Raw genomic sequence first — 15,174 nt, forward strand, 5'->3', positions numbered from 1 at the left:
TGGGGAGTCATAAGTTTTACATGAATTTTTTACCATGCAGGAATCAGTGCCCCTAACCTCCACATGGTTCCAGGGTCAACTGTGTACTGAATATACACATGAAATGTATACGAAGACCACAAAATTTTTTTACATAATAAAACAAAACTCCAGAATCTATTCATGATAGAATTTGGAGAAATTCTATTCACTTATATTTTTAAAGTATTGTGACAAATTTCATAAATTAAAAAACCAATTTGTATTCTGCTCAAGTATAACAACACAGAAGGAAAAACAATTTCAATTTAATACTTTAGTAAGAAAAATCATTATAGATTGTTAGTATATAAACAAAGTATTAGCTTAAACTGATTTTTTATGAATCCTGGACAAAAAAAGTAGAAACATCATGTTTCTACTCTATTTGGTCTTTACTTCTAATTACTTATCGAATAAAAAAAGAGCTCTATTTTTTATAATGCCATGTGTATAGTAAAGCAAACCTTGCAGAAGATGTAATACAATATAGGGATATTTTCAAGTGGTCAACTGAATCCTTTTATAATTTTCTAGATAGCACATACCCTGTAAATACAGTTCTGGAAGGTTGTATTGATGCTTTATACCCTAAATTATGAAACTGACAACCACATAATATTTTTTACATTATTTTCTTTACTATCTTGGAGGAGTGAGCATTGTAGCACTGTGGTTAAGAGCCTGGACTCTGGAGTCAGGCACATGTGGAATAGAATACTGACTGTGTCATTTACTGACTTTCCAACCTTAAGTAATTGACACAACCTTGCTGAACCAATGTCCTTATCTGTAATATAAGGATGACAATAACAGTACCTGTCTCATATGGTTGTAGTGAGGAGTAAATGAGACAATGGCTCTAAAGTATATATCATAATTTCTGGCACAGTGTTTAACAATAAATAATATTAGGCCAGAAGACTGGAAAATTACCTTGAGTTTTTAAAACATTCATTTACATTCAATTGGGTCCTACAACACTGGTAGCAACTTTTCTATATATGATGACCTCCTTGCGATATGATGTTTTCTTTTCTTAAAATTTGGGCTATTTTTATTTAACCAATTTAACATCTATTGTTTTAAAATTATCACTATCATCAGATGATGGATAAGTTGAAAGGCACTTTAAAAAATCAAATTTACTAGAATTGGTGCCTCATGAACATTTATTATATGTGTCTCATTAGGAAATAGAATTATTTTTTCAGCACTTAATTATCTAAATGAAAGGGAAAAGGGGCATTTGATTATAGACATTTAGTATGCTAAAATTTTTAAAACATTCTAGAATTTAAGATGTCACACTCTCACACTGGCATATGCCAAAATAAAAATTTAAAGAAACCATAAGTTGTCCTTGTTCAATAAACACTTATAGAATTTAAGGCATCATACTAATATAATCCTTAAGTATCTTTGAAGCATGCAAACTAGTCACAACTCTTTCCATTTAACTAGCAAACGTTATATAACAACTACTTCAAACAAAGCAAAGGAAGATAGGAATAAGGCTTACTTCTAAATCTGCATCATGTAACATTCATAAATAATTAAAATAATTGCAAAATAATTTATCAACAAGTTTATAATATTAAAATCTTCATGCTTATCCAGTCCAACAACTTTATTTAAAGGTGAAGAAAATTAATTCCCCAAAGTTCAAGATCACTCAGAAAGAACTGGGACTAAAACTGAGGACACTGGTTCCACATTTTATGTTTTTTCAACTCCGTTATCATAATGATGTAACACAAATTAAATATGTAAATTGCTGAAGAACTTCTCAATCACGAAGTGTCAAACACAAAAACTGAGCAAGTAAGGAAATTGATTTTATTCATGCTATTGCAATATAGAGGTTTAGCTTAGTCTTTTATAGAGAGGAGTAGATAAGTTTCATGTGGGGTAATCCACAGAGGGATTGTTTTGTTCTTGAGGGTAGTCTCCATCAGTTAACTGTGCAGAAAATGTTTAGCTCTGTACCTAGCTAGTTTGGGGGTACAATTTTAATGTCAGGTAATTATTAATGAGACAAATAATGAGGATTTGGAGAATCTGTGTCTGGGACTAAAAATGAGGACATCTGATTCCACATCTTGTTTTTCATATATTATTGTAATACTGGAACATGAATATATAAATTGCAGCAGTCATACAAAGAATGGACAGAGAGATTTAGCTAATGAGACATGTAGGGAAAGTATGTCATGTGTATTCGTGTATTCGTGTGTGTGTGTGTGTGTGTGTGTGTGTGTGTGTGTGTGTGTGTGTAGCTTTCCAGTAAGCCATTTTTCAGAACACAAAAGAGTACGGGGATTTTTTAGCCAGTACTGTTTTCCAGGAGCATAGGGCTCAGGTAAAGCCCAACATTTTCAGTAGCTGTCTCAATGAGATAAAATTTATTGAGTCCAAGAGTACCGAATTCCTGCAGGTTGATGCAAAAACAGAACACCAGGAACTAAGAAGGGTGGCGGGGAGAGAGAACTGAAGGATACTAAAGGTAGATTTTGTTTCCTTAACAATTTTGCAAAAGATTGGCCTTGAGGGGGAGTGGCATTTCATTGAAATTCATCCTACAAGATCAATCACCACAAAGCTGAAGAAAAAAAAATGACACTTTCTAGTCAGTGTCTGCTGAATATATGACCATGTAAACAACACTCATTTGATTGATACGACACAATTTATATCCTGTCGTGAAGATGCTTTAGCCAAGACACAATAGTGACTACAGTTTCACCTCTCTATACTCCACTTTCTCATCTGAAAAATAAAGGAGCTTGGCTTTCAACCCTTTCAGGGGCTAGAGAACAGGACTAATGGGTCAGTGAATCCCTTTTTGCAAATTAAATCTTACTTGAAAATTAGAAATTTAAATATAAAACAAAGAAGGTGATGGAAGGATGCACATCTTTGTCAAACCTCGCACTCCCTTTTCTTTTCTTTTCTATGCTATCCATTCTCTTGGCAGTTTCTAAGGCTTTGACTAACATGCGGTGATGCTCAGCAGGATGAGTTTATCTCTAAGGTCCAATCCAGATGTGCATGTCATGAGTCAATGAATTCAAATTCTGCAGTTAAGGAAGAACAATTAGTCAATCCAAATAAAAATGGACTTACCTTTACAAAAGGGATACACTCTGGGAAATGGTTGAAGAGTATGATTGTAAACCATATTTTCCATTTAAAGTACTTGCTGCAAGTTTTGTTGTAATTTGAATAATTAATCCCATTTCTGCAGTACAAGTTTGGATTTCTGACATGTATATAACAATAATAGAGGGCACTTAGAAACCATTTACAATTTCAAAATATTTTATAAAACAGCTATGTATTTTACCACATAACCATTTTATGCTATGGCAGCTATTGTTACCCTGTTTTATAGTTGAAAATGAAACACAAGAAGTTAAGTAACTTGCTTTGCATAATCAACATAATGATTATAAGCAGAGCTGAGATTGGGATCTAGTTTTTCCTGTTAGTTTATTACACTACTTTGGGGCCCTTTTTTTTATAAAATTGTTTTCTCAAGGCTAATTATTTACAGCTATCCAGATTTCAGATCTCAAACCATCCAGTCCAAATGTATATCCCTAAGAGTACTTTGCAATTTTAAATTTCATATCAAAGACCTCTCTGTTCAGATGCTCTGCCCACTCCTCCTCAATCTAAAAGATATATGTACACAAACACACACAGACAGTGCTTTTTGAACTTTGAACTTTGAAATTTTACTGACAGTGTAAAATGTGCCTTTAACAACTACATTTCATTGTATACCTGGAGGAAGGATTGTGTCTGTGTGTGTCTGTGTGTGTCTGTGTGTGTGTTTGCCTTTTTACCTTTGTTTTGTCGAACCTGAGACACAGAGAGATTAAAACAATCTATGCAATGATAGTTGTGGCCTTTGAAAAACAGGTTAACCAATAAAAAAAATAAAGGATTTATATAATCTATCTAAAGAATTCTACAGTAAAAAAAAATTAAAAAAATAAATTTTAAATTTGCTTAGAATTTTGCAGATATTTTTTCACAGACCCAATCAGCAGGTCAGTATTCATTTTGTGGTACAAAACTAAAGAACTGCACCAACCCTACCCAGGTAATCATTGTGCATTCAGATGGAACACAGTCCTGCAGCATAATGCTGTGGTTCTTCAGTATTGGTTCAAAGGACATGTGGATATTAAAATGTACTCAGCTGCCCTTTGAGTCAACCCACAGTTGCAGTATCTTACTTAAAGGATATCATAGCCCAGCACATTGTGGTAGAATTGAGAATAATTCATATAAGCACAACAAACCACATGAATAAAATAGTAGTAATGCACTAACAAAGACAACATTGTTGGGAGCTTAACATTATTATTTTTAAAGATTGATGGCAAATTACAGTAAATGCTTCCTATAATGCTATATAGATGTTTCTCTAACACAAGGTTTCAGAGGGCCCAGCTAGAGTGCTGCAGCTTGTTTTCAACTATATTAAATCACTTTATCAATATACTTCAGTTTTAACAAAGGCTTTTCTAAAGCATACTGGAGACCTGACTTCTAAAACAGATTTATGGAAAGGATTCCCTATGCTAAAAGGCAAACTTATTTATTGTATAAAAAATTCATGTTAAATGTTCTTGGTCATATATGTTTAATGTTTCATTCTTATTTCATTGTAATTCTATTTTATTTATTTTTTAATTTTTTTAATTTTATTTATTTTTTAAAAAACAAAATACACACCTTTCCTATGATGCCAGAAAAAATGGACCTAACTTGTGGTCCTTATAGTCAATAGGCTCCATCTAACAAGGACACTAAGTGGACTTGTGCTTCCAAGTAAGGGGATCCTCCCTTAGCATCTTTACAACATCTTAGTTTTCTGGAGGAGCCAGGCCATTGTAGAAATTTATCAGCCATGTGTATATCTGGTTCTGTAAGGATGTATTTATATCCATTTTAGCCTATGTTACTTTTGGAGGAAGTTCAAAACATTACTAGCTTTTTTGTGAAGTCAACTGTAGTTCTAGTTTATGTGAAATTTACTATTGAAAATGAAGTCCTAAAGTTCAGGTATTTAATGCACAAGTCTGCATTTTCACACTGTGTAACTTTTGTAATCCTACACATAATAATCATATCTCCTTTCTCTGCCTCCACCTAGTATTAAGAGTCTTTGGGTTAACTTAGTCATTGGAGTTGCCTTTTTATTTCCATTGTATGTCCTCCTGAAAGTGTCTTGACCAGAAGACAAATACCATCTTCTTCTGGAAGAGGGAAGAATAAAAGTAGAAAGTTGGGTTGACAAAGACATGCTTAACCAATTCAAACCCTTCATTAAAACAATAACAAGAGAAGAAAAATTTAAATAGTACTATTCAGAAACACAGAAACTCATGATCTTTAATGCTCTATGGATCAACGTGGTAATTTAACTGTACTAAAGAAGTTAACAAATGGGGCTGGGGTTGTAGCTCAGTGGTAGCGCATTTGCCTGGCATGTATGAGGTACTGGGTTCCATCCTAAGCACCACGTAAAAATAACATAAAGATATCGTGTTTACCTACAACTAAAAAATATGTAAAATAAATTAAAAGGTATTATATCCATCTATAACTAAAAAAATTTAAGTTAACAAATGACGCAGAAGACACAGTTTGCCCTTGAGAAGATTCCTATTAAATAAGAGAACTAGAAGAAACTTGGATACATATAGGCACAATGCAAAAATAACATACAATCTGTTGTACAGAAATGAAATAAGGTATTTAAAGGATTAAAAGAAAGATGAAAAGGTCACTATTTTTTAGAAATAATGCGACTTTTTAATTTTTTTTTCTTAGGGAAACAAGAAAAATCAGTCCTGGTGACCTTAAGGAGTATATAATTAGGAGAATGAAATAATAGAGTGATAAGAGAAAATATAGATGATAATAGACTAAGAGATAAGTGCATAGTGAAACAGATGAAGGCACTTTGGCAAGGAAAGGAAGGAGATAAATAGTATGATAACTAGAAAAGGGGGCATTGGGTTATTTTATTCTCTTTTTTTCTAAAACAAGAGAGATTTGGGTTTATTGAAAGACAAAGAATAAAAAGTGAATAGAGGGAGAGATGGAGGATGCTAGTAAGAAAGGAGATTGGGAAGGGAACCAAAGTCCCAGAGGAAGCCGAGCAAGAGCAGGGAGGAGCCTTGGAAATAAACTGGGACATCAAATTATATGGTAAACTGAATATGAAAGAGACTACATATATAAATTCAAAAAGAGGACACAGTAAGTGTTCAATAAATATTAACATCTATTTTTATCCATATTGTTAATGTTACTCTGCAATGAGTTTTGTCTTTCAGAAATTTTCATTTGATATTATGAAGATTTTTCTGGGTTCTTAAAAGGTAGACATTAAAGACTACAATAATATGGTACCTATGAAAACTGGTGCTTATGCCAGATGCTTCTCTGTCTGAAGGTCAAATACAAAATGTTGTACAACTCCTTTATTACTCTCAACTATATGATAAGTAGATCATCATATAATTGTTTTTAATTAAATGCCCAGGGAGTAGATATGAGTACCCTGTACTTAGGAGATTTTTATTCTAAATTAAAGGGAAATCTGGATAAACTGATCTATGATTAGCCCCCCTACCAACATTCTAAAGTCCAAAATGATGTGAACTTAATATCTTACATACCTATATACAATAATATTTAGCATTGTATAAAATATAGAAAATAGGCATCTCTTCTGCTTACTACTAAATACATTGTTTTCTTTGGTTTGGTTTGGTACCAGGGATTGAACCCAGAGGCGCTTAACTACTGAGCCACATCCCAGCCCCTTTTATATTTGTATTTTGAGACAGGGTCTCACTGAATTGTTAGGGCTTTGCTAAGTTGCTGAGGCTGGCTTTGAACTTGTGATTCTCCTGCCTCAGTCTCCTAAGCTGCTGAGATTACAGGTGTGAACCACCTTGTCCAGTCCTGTCACATGTTTTAAAAGACCTGTCCGAGGAACAGTTCAAATTCTAGGTAATAAGCAACATTCTAAAACCACTTAGAAATGTCTCAGATCTCTTTTGACAGTGCACTATAGTTTGTATGTGTATGTGTTAGTGTGCTATGTCAATTTATGCTTTATAACCATATTTTGTAAGAGATTTGTTGAGCTATAATTTAATTGTTGACTTAAAATGCACAATTCACTAAATTTAGTATATTCACAGAGTTGTGTAGCTATCACTACTACTTATTTTTAAGTCATTTTCATCATACCAAAAGGAAACCTCACAGACATTGCCCGTCACTCCATATGCCACATCCCCACCTCCCTCTCACCCCTGGAAATCATGTTGTATCATGATTGTTGTAATTTGCACGTTGTATCCTTAGATTTGAATACTTCCACATTTCATATAAATAGAATCATATAATATGTAACTTTTGGCTCTGATTTCTTATATGTTTTCAAGGTTAATAAATGTCACAGCATATATCAATATTTCATTTTTAATGGGTGAACAGCACTCCATTGAGTGAATATACCACATTTTTTAATGCATTCATCAATTGATAGAACTTTTGTGGATTTTCACTTTTTGGCTACTATGAATGATGCTGCTATGAACATTTGTGTACAAGTTTTTGATAGCACCTGTTTTCATTTTGTCAGGGGCAGGGGGATATTCCAAGTAGTAGAATAGCTGGGTCATGTGGTATATGTTTAATTCTTTGAGGAACTGGTGAACAGTTTTCCAAAGTAGCTTCATAATTTGCCATTGCTACCAGCAATTTATGAGAATGTGAATTGCTCCACATCTTTGCCAACACTTGTTATTTTCTGTTTTTTTTAATGTTAACCACCCTTATAGGTATAAAGTGGCATCTCAATGTGGTTTTGATTTGCATATCCCTGCTAACTAACGATGTTGAACTTCTATTTTTGTGCTTACTGGCCATCTATATATCTTCTTTGAATAAATATCTATTCAAGCAACTTGCCCATTTTCAATTATGTGTCTTTTTACTGTTGAAGTATATATCTTCTAAATGTATTCTACATTAAAGTCCCTTATTCAATATATGATTGGCAAATATTTTCTCCCATTCTATAGACTGTCTTTCCATTTTCTTGATAGTGTCCTTTGAAGCTCAAAAGTTTTAAATTTTGATGAAGTCCAGTTTGTCTACCATTTCTTTTGTTATTTATTGTTGTCAAATCCAAGGTTGAAAAAATTTATGTGTAGGTCTTCATCTGAGAATTTTATAGTTTTAGCCCTTACTATCAGGGTCAGGCTGGCTGTTTCTGCAAAATGAGAATTGGAATTTTGATAAGGATTACATTGAATCTGTAAATCAGTTTGGGAAGTACTGCCATCTTAATAGTAAGATGGCAGTACATGAACATGGAATATCTTTCCACTTATTTAGGAACTGTAATTCCTTTCAATGATGATATATTTGGGTTTATATCAATTCTAGCTTTCACCTAGGAAATTCCAGGAGACCGGCTACTTCATATACTATTAGTAATAAGCATACAGAAATCCTACAATTTGTATTATACTCTGAGATTGTATAATAACTCCAAACAACCTTATATTTGGAAACTAACTTCAGCGAATGCCACTTAATGGTCAGTAGACCCATGATAAGAACTGTGGAACTTTATTTATTTTTTTTAGGGAATTGCACATTTTAACAACAAAATTTAAGGAAATCCTTTTAAAAAGAGAATTATGACTTTTATATTATACATGTTCAATAAAATATATATGGAGTCAAAATAAGTCTTTAATTAAGGATAAAATTTTAGCAATGATATTTCACTTCTTCATGAAAAGAAATATGTAATACCAAATAACCTGTTGTACTCAAATATGAAGTCTTTCAGGTTCTGGACATATTGTTTATACTCATATAGTAATATGTCTCTCAAGATTAGTTAATGAAATTTTTAACAGAGTCAGCAATTTATTTTCAGTGTCAGTAAGCTAGAGGGATTTTATTTATATTATAAGCACATTTTATTCACAATGAATTCCCAAAAGCCTATGTGTGTAGATACTTTCAGTTCTTCCTCTCTCCAAACCTTGCACTGAAATGTCAAAATAGATTCTCAAAGTTACTGTGAACGAAGTAAATGATCAATAATACTATTTTATTTATTCATTTGTATAATTATTAAATAAATGCCTGCTATGTTCAAGGTTCATTCTTCATTTTCTTTATCTTGACTGCTCTTGGGTTATATAATGGATATAAAAACATGATATATAATATGGATATTATCCATGATATATAATATGGATAATCTTCCTCTGAAGAACTGAAAATTCAATACATATTTTTCTTCAATATAAAAATCATATGAGCCTACGTAGATGGAAATGGTAAAGCTTATGCTGTATCCTCTTTATCTCTTCGTATTTTTTTTCTTTTGGGTGCCAGGGATTCAACTCAGGGCACTCGACCACTGAGCCACATCCTCAGCCCTATTTTGTATTCTATTAGAGACAAGGTCTCACTGAGTTGCTTAGCACCTTGCTTTTGCTGAAGCTGGTTTTGTATTCCTGATGCTCCTGCCTCAGCTTCCCAAACTTCTGGGATTACAAGTGTGTGCCATCACACTCAGCTCTTCATAGCTTTTGATCACAGGGAACAGAGACTGGTTTTACCTCCCCGTTTTGCTCCAAGAACCGATATTCTAAATTTTAAAGAGACTTGTTACTATGAAACTGATACTATATTTGTAGGACCATAATGAACTGTAAATCATGAGACATACACTAGGACTAATTCAGCTAAAAACCATACCAAAGTCTTTTCAAAAATTTGAACATGCTAGAGGATGAAATAAATGTTTTCTTAATGCCTATTTATTTTTCTTTTCTTTGGACAGGCTTAGATACTTCTCATGGAATTTACAAATGTCTCTATAAGACTGCTCAGATTACTATTGTGGGCAAGAGCATATAGCCTTTAATCTAGTCATCTTCACATAAAGAACTAATAGTGGATACTTTTTAATAACCACATGTCAAAATCTTCTACCAATGTTTGATTGTTTGACATAAAATCATTGAAGCATATCTAGCTATATTAAGTAGAAATATATATCCAGAATATAGTTATTTACCCCCTATTTTAGAACAATGTTGTTATTATTTTGTTACTATCCAGGTATGTGTCTGGATCTCAATGTATGAAACCTTGGTTTAAGTGATGCAGACATTGCACATAGTGTCTGACATAAATTCCAGCTACCCTTCCTTTTTTTTTTTTTTTTTTTTGCCTTCCAGGAAGCTTGACCTCTTCTTTTTGAACTAAGCTACCATCACTTAATGTGCCATGCTTCAACACAACCTATCTGCCATTGGCTTTTCCTGCTCAGCAGTTGATGCCTGTGTTGCAACCTATAAAGAGGGTGTTTACCTCAAACTAAATTGGGGGATATTGGTGAAACTGTGATAACTATAGTACTGCACAGTGTGATATGATTTGTGGCTCTCTGCATTTCATTCTGAATTTGTACAAGGAAAAGTTTTCTGTTACTGGTGAATATGGTCTCCTTGGGCCTTTTGATATGCTTCAGCAAAACAAGTGATTAAATGATAAGTGAAATATGAACATTACACAAACTCTACCTTAGTGTTCTGCTATTAACAATTTGCAAAGGATCACAGTCAGTGTTAAGTTTGACCATATCTATTTCTTATGTATGTTAAAGCAGAATTTCTTCAAAAAAATCAAATTTTGTAGTTTTTCTGCATATAATTTTTTTCTTTTTAGTTTGCTCCATCTTTGAGAAGATACTGAAATAATAAATGAGCTCATAATCACTATATTGTAGTCCATAACTTATTTTGAGATTGATAAAAATGGAGCAGGCTACTTAGTGGTATAGATTACTAAAAGGGAGATATCTTCCTTTCTGATTCACAAAGCTCTGAAAGGTTAGAGGCTGAGAAATTTTTCATCTACACACTATGAGAACTTCTCTAATACTAAGTCACTGCAACTACCTTGCTTTATTATCTTTATTTAAATCATGGTCCACATGCTCATTACTATATTGTCATCTCTGTTCACTGGTCTTAAATGTAAGCTCTCAAAGGGTAAGATCATCATCTTTTAAAATTCTTTTCATAAATAACCTATGCAGATGTGCTCTAAATATACAGTACTGTTAATGATGAGGAAACTCCAACAACACAACTTTATGAGTTTCTTTTGATTTAGTGAATAACATTTAAGTAGCCTCATTATGTAATATATCATGCCATAAAGTGCAGAAGGAGGAGATTTTCTAGCATTTGATGAGTTGATATGGAAAGATTAATATCCATCAACCAGTTTTGACTAGAATTTTAAAAATTACATCGAGTCATTAAAAGTAGGTTTTTAGCACCTAAAAAAACAGTATTTGTTGACCCTAGAACATTTATAATTGTTTTAGATTTATACAAGCTTGCTTGGCCAAGTGATGCACTTTAAGAAGTGATAAAAGCCTCTAATGAGGAGAGCAGTCCAATAAACTAAACAATTAGTTGAGAACAGAAGTGTCCACATAAACATGGTCTGTTAATCATTTGCTCATTGAAGACATTTGTCAGTTCTAGGACCTTAAGAGTTAAATGTTTAATCAACCCTTTGGGAACCAAATTGCTCTGTCTCAAATGGAAAAATGTAACTTTCAGTGAAAAATAAGGTCCTCAGTTGGTCATTTATTATCTCAAAGGGTGTATTTTATTATAAATGTCAATTCCACAAAATTATGTGTCCTGTAATACATAATTATGTTCAAAATTGCATTTGAAATCTATTATTAACAGTTAACAGTGAACATTCTTAAAATAGTTATTACTCTTGGCCTTAACACAAAAAGCAATAATGGAAGTATTTTAGGGAGTTAAGAGCTGCAAGGCATTGGCCTCTGAATAAAGCCACCGCAGGTGTGTTTCTTAATGGGCTGTTAATTTTATAGCTGGTGAACACAAAGGACAGAGACCATGTGTGTTTTTAAACTGTTTGGTGTGGAGATGGAGTTGATGGCTGAAAAATATAAAGGTAGTATGAAATGAGGCCAAATTGAACTTTCCTCTCCTGAGGTGTCATCTTCCTTGCTTAAGATCAAGTCAAACTAATTCCCTTTCCTCTTCTTGTATCCCTTCCCTCCCTACTACCAGATGACAAAGGAATGCATATTAAACTACAACATCAGAAATAATTAGAAAATATGACAATGTCCTCTCTCACAAAACAGTTCCTTCTATTTTTCTTATTTTTGTTATCAGCACTGTCTAAATCACCAAAAACTCAGAATCATGGGGTCAGTTTTGACCCTCTCTTAGCCTTCACACGTGAGAACTTTGCTTCTCAGGGTGTGAATTGTGAACCATGCAGCATGAGTATCAGCTGAGAAATTACAAAAACTGAACATGAATTTGCATTTTGACAAGACCCCCCTTTCTTATACAATTAAAGTTTGAGAAGCTCTGCTGTAGAATTTTCCTTTGCATTGTTTGGCATTCCTCCTTCTTTCCATTCACATTAAATTATTTTTCACTGGAAATGTATCTTTTCTACATGAGTCATTTGGGTTGACACTAAATGTAGATCTTCATGTCATTTCACCTGAGTCATTGCCCTATAAATTCTATATTATTCTTGTATCTCCGTTCTCTAATTCATTCTAACTTCTGCCCCAAGATTAGTCTATCTAATGTCCCCTAACCTCTTTTTTTAAATTTTTTTTTAGTGTTGGGTATCAAACCAGGGCCACATGAATGCTAAGCAAACAATCTACCACTGAGCTACATCCACAGCCTTTCCCTCTTCTTAAAAATATTTAATGGCTTTCCATCCTTTACTAAATAAATCTGTTCAACTGGCATTCAAGGCCTTATAGAATTTGATGTCATTATTTCCCTCCACTTCTTTTTCTAACTACTCCTTTATTATACACATACTCTATACCATACCTTTACAGTTTCCTTCCTCTTTTCACTTTCTTATTCCCTAATACCCTTTCCAGTAGCTGTGTTGAAATCTTTTACCTCATCTAAGACTCATCTTCAATGTCACCTCTCACAAGAGTCCTATTATCATTCATTCACTCATTAATTTAATATGTATTATCACATACATTCTTGGCCTACATTTACCTACATTATTTGATGTACTGGTGATATATCAATGAACAAAGCAGCAACAGATTTTTCCTTCCCAGAGGAAAAAAAAAAACAGGCAATAAACAATAAATAAGTAAAATGTGTGGTATGTTGCATGGTGATAGATGCTAAAAATAAATAAAAGAGGATAAAGACAGAATTGAGAAGTATTCCTTAGCCAAATACTTTTCCATCCTTTGAATGCCCAGAGCACTTATTTCCCTTTACAATATGTTAATTTGTGCACTTGTCCTATTTCCTCTGTTATTTTCAAAGTTCCTTGAGAGCAACAACTGCATCTTATTCATCTTTGTAACTCTTGCAGCTACTAAGGTGGCACTTGGTAAATAATGGTTAAAATGAATCAAGTTGATTGAAATAAATGCAATAGAAGTTTAACAAAATGGAGACTGACATAGTGATTGGTAAAGGAAGGCTCCTTAGAAGATATTTAATTTGTATAAGGCTTTGAAAGATGGGAGAGGGTAGGGATGAAGAAAAAGCTGATTAAGTTATTTTGATATGCCTATTCTTGAAATGCTAAAAACACTGCATTGCAAATTAAGATTAATATGTATGTAATTTTCTCTACCTTCAGTGTTTCAGAAGGGACGAGCAATTGATACTGGAGAAGTTGACATTGGTGCACAGGTCATGCAAACCATTCCACCTGGCTTATTCTGGCGTTTTCAGATTACTATCCACCATCCTATATACCTGAAATTCAATATTTCACTAGCCAAGGACTCTCTGCTGGGAATTTATGGCAGAAGGAACATTCCACCTACACATACTCAGGTATTTGATATTATGTGTATTCTCTTGAACCCTTTTAGAGGATTGTAGGTTAAGCAGTTTAAAGGTTATGGTTTTTTTTAATTGTGTAAATATCAAAGGTAAGGGCAGAAAATTATACAAAGAAATATCCAGAATAATCACACTCTGATGAAAAAAATGGCATGGAGAAATAAGGAATAGCATTTACTGGGGCAGACTCAGAAAAAAAGCATTTTAAAAAATATTCATTAAATTTGATCTCTGGTTTCTGGAACAGGTTGATTATGAGCTTCCCAGCCCTGTCATCTTAGAGTTAGTGCCCTTGGTTCTTTCACTGGTTTGTGCATCCTTACCCCCTTACCCTGATGAAGGAAGGAATGAATATCAGTAAAGAGTTGATTGCAAATAAGTTAAAAAGGCACAGTTTTTTATGCCTTACAGGTAAATATGGTTCTTTTTTATTGTGAATAATAATTCAAATATGTAAATCCTCTACAGTTTACATAGCTTTTCCATAAACCTTAGCCACCACATTGATTTTGTTTTCTTTCCCTTATTTTTTCCCTTCAGTAGTCCATTTGGAACCCTACTCTATCTGAGAAGTAGCAAAAAGAATAAATATCTTGGCCTTGCTTTTTTTCCCCAACAGATGTGACCAGAATCAAAACTTTACCTTCTTGGCCAGAATAGACAGGGAATCAAAATGCTATCAATGGTGACTCTTATAAAATATTCAAAGAAACATGTGCTATGTGCTTTTGTAATGATAGTGGGGGAAGGATTTTGAATATTCTAAATGTGTTACCTCAAAGGTATTAAATTATGATGAATGTTCTCAAATTTTTGTCTGTTCATTTATTTGTTTTAAAAACCATAAAAAAGTTTTTAATTTGTAGAGAAGGTCACAGTAACATTTCTAAGCAGAATGTATTTTCAAGTATCTTCTATCAGATACTTTAGCAAAATGTCAAGATTCTCTTGCATAATACTCAAGATTTTTTCTATTTCTTAGTTTATGGCTTTTAAACAATTATTTTGAATGCTCTAAATCTGAACTGTTTTTATAACACTTATAAATATCATGATAATTTTTTCAAAATTAATAAGTTTTTGAGTTCAAATATACTTCAGAATTAATAACCTTGGTCTTCTACTTTGCCCACATCCAAAGCAAAGAAATATGGAATAGATCAAGTGA

At 33.1% G+C, this 15,174-nt stretch overlaps 1 protein-coding gene across 5 annotated transcripts in view; it reads left to right on the top strand.

The window, feature by feature from the left end:
- Positions 1-15,174, top strand: part of Tenm1 (teneurin transmembrane protein 1) — a 780,422-nt gene that overhangs the window by 511,697 nt on the left and 253,551 nt on the right. For all 5 annotated transcript variants that reach the window (XM_040285140.2, XM_078034300.1, XM_005319330.4 and 2 more), the window contains one exon: positions 13,798-13,997. In XM_040285140.2, the coding sequence (XP_040141074.2) occupies positions 13,798-13,997 (200 nt within the window). The remainder of the gene's footprint in view (positions 1-13,797; positions 13,998-15,174) is intronic.

This window comes from Ictidomys tridecemlineatus, chromosome X (assembly GCF_052094955.1).
Source record: "Ictidomys tridecemlineatus isolate mIctTri1 chromosome X, mIctTri1.hap1, whole genome shotgun sequence".
Lineage (NCBI taxonomy): Eukaryota > Metazoa > Chordata > Mammalia > Rodentia > Sciuridae > Ictidomys > Ictidomys tridecemlineatus.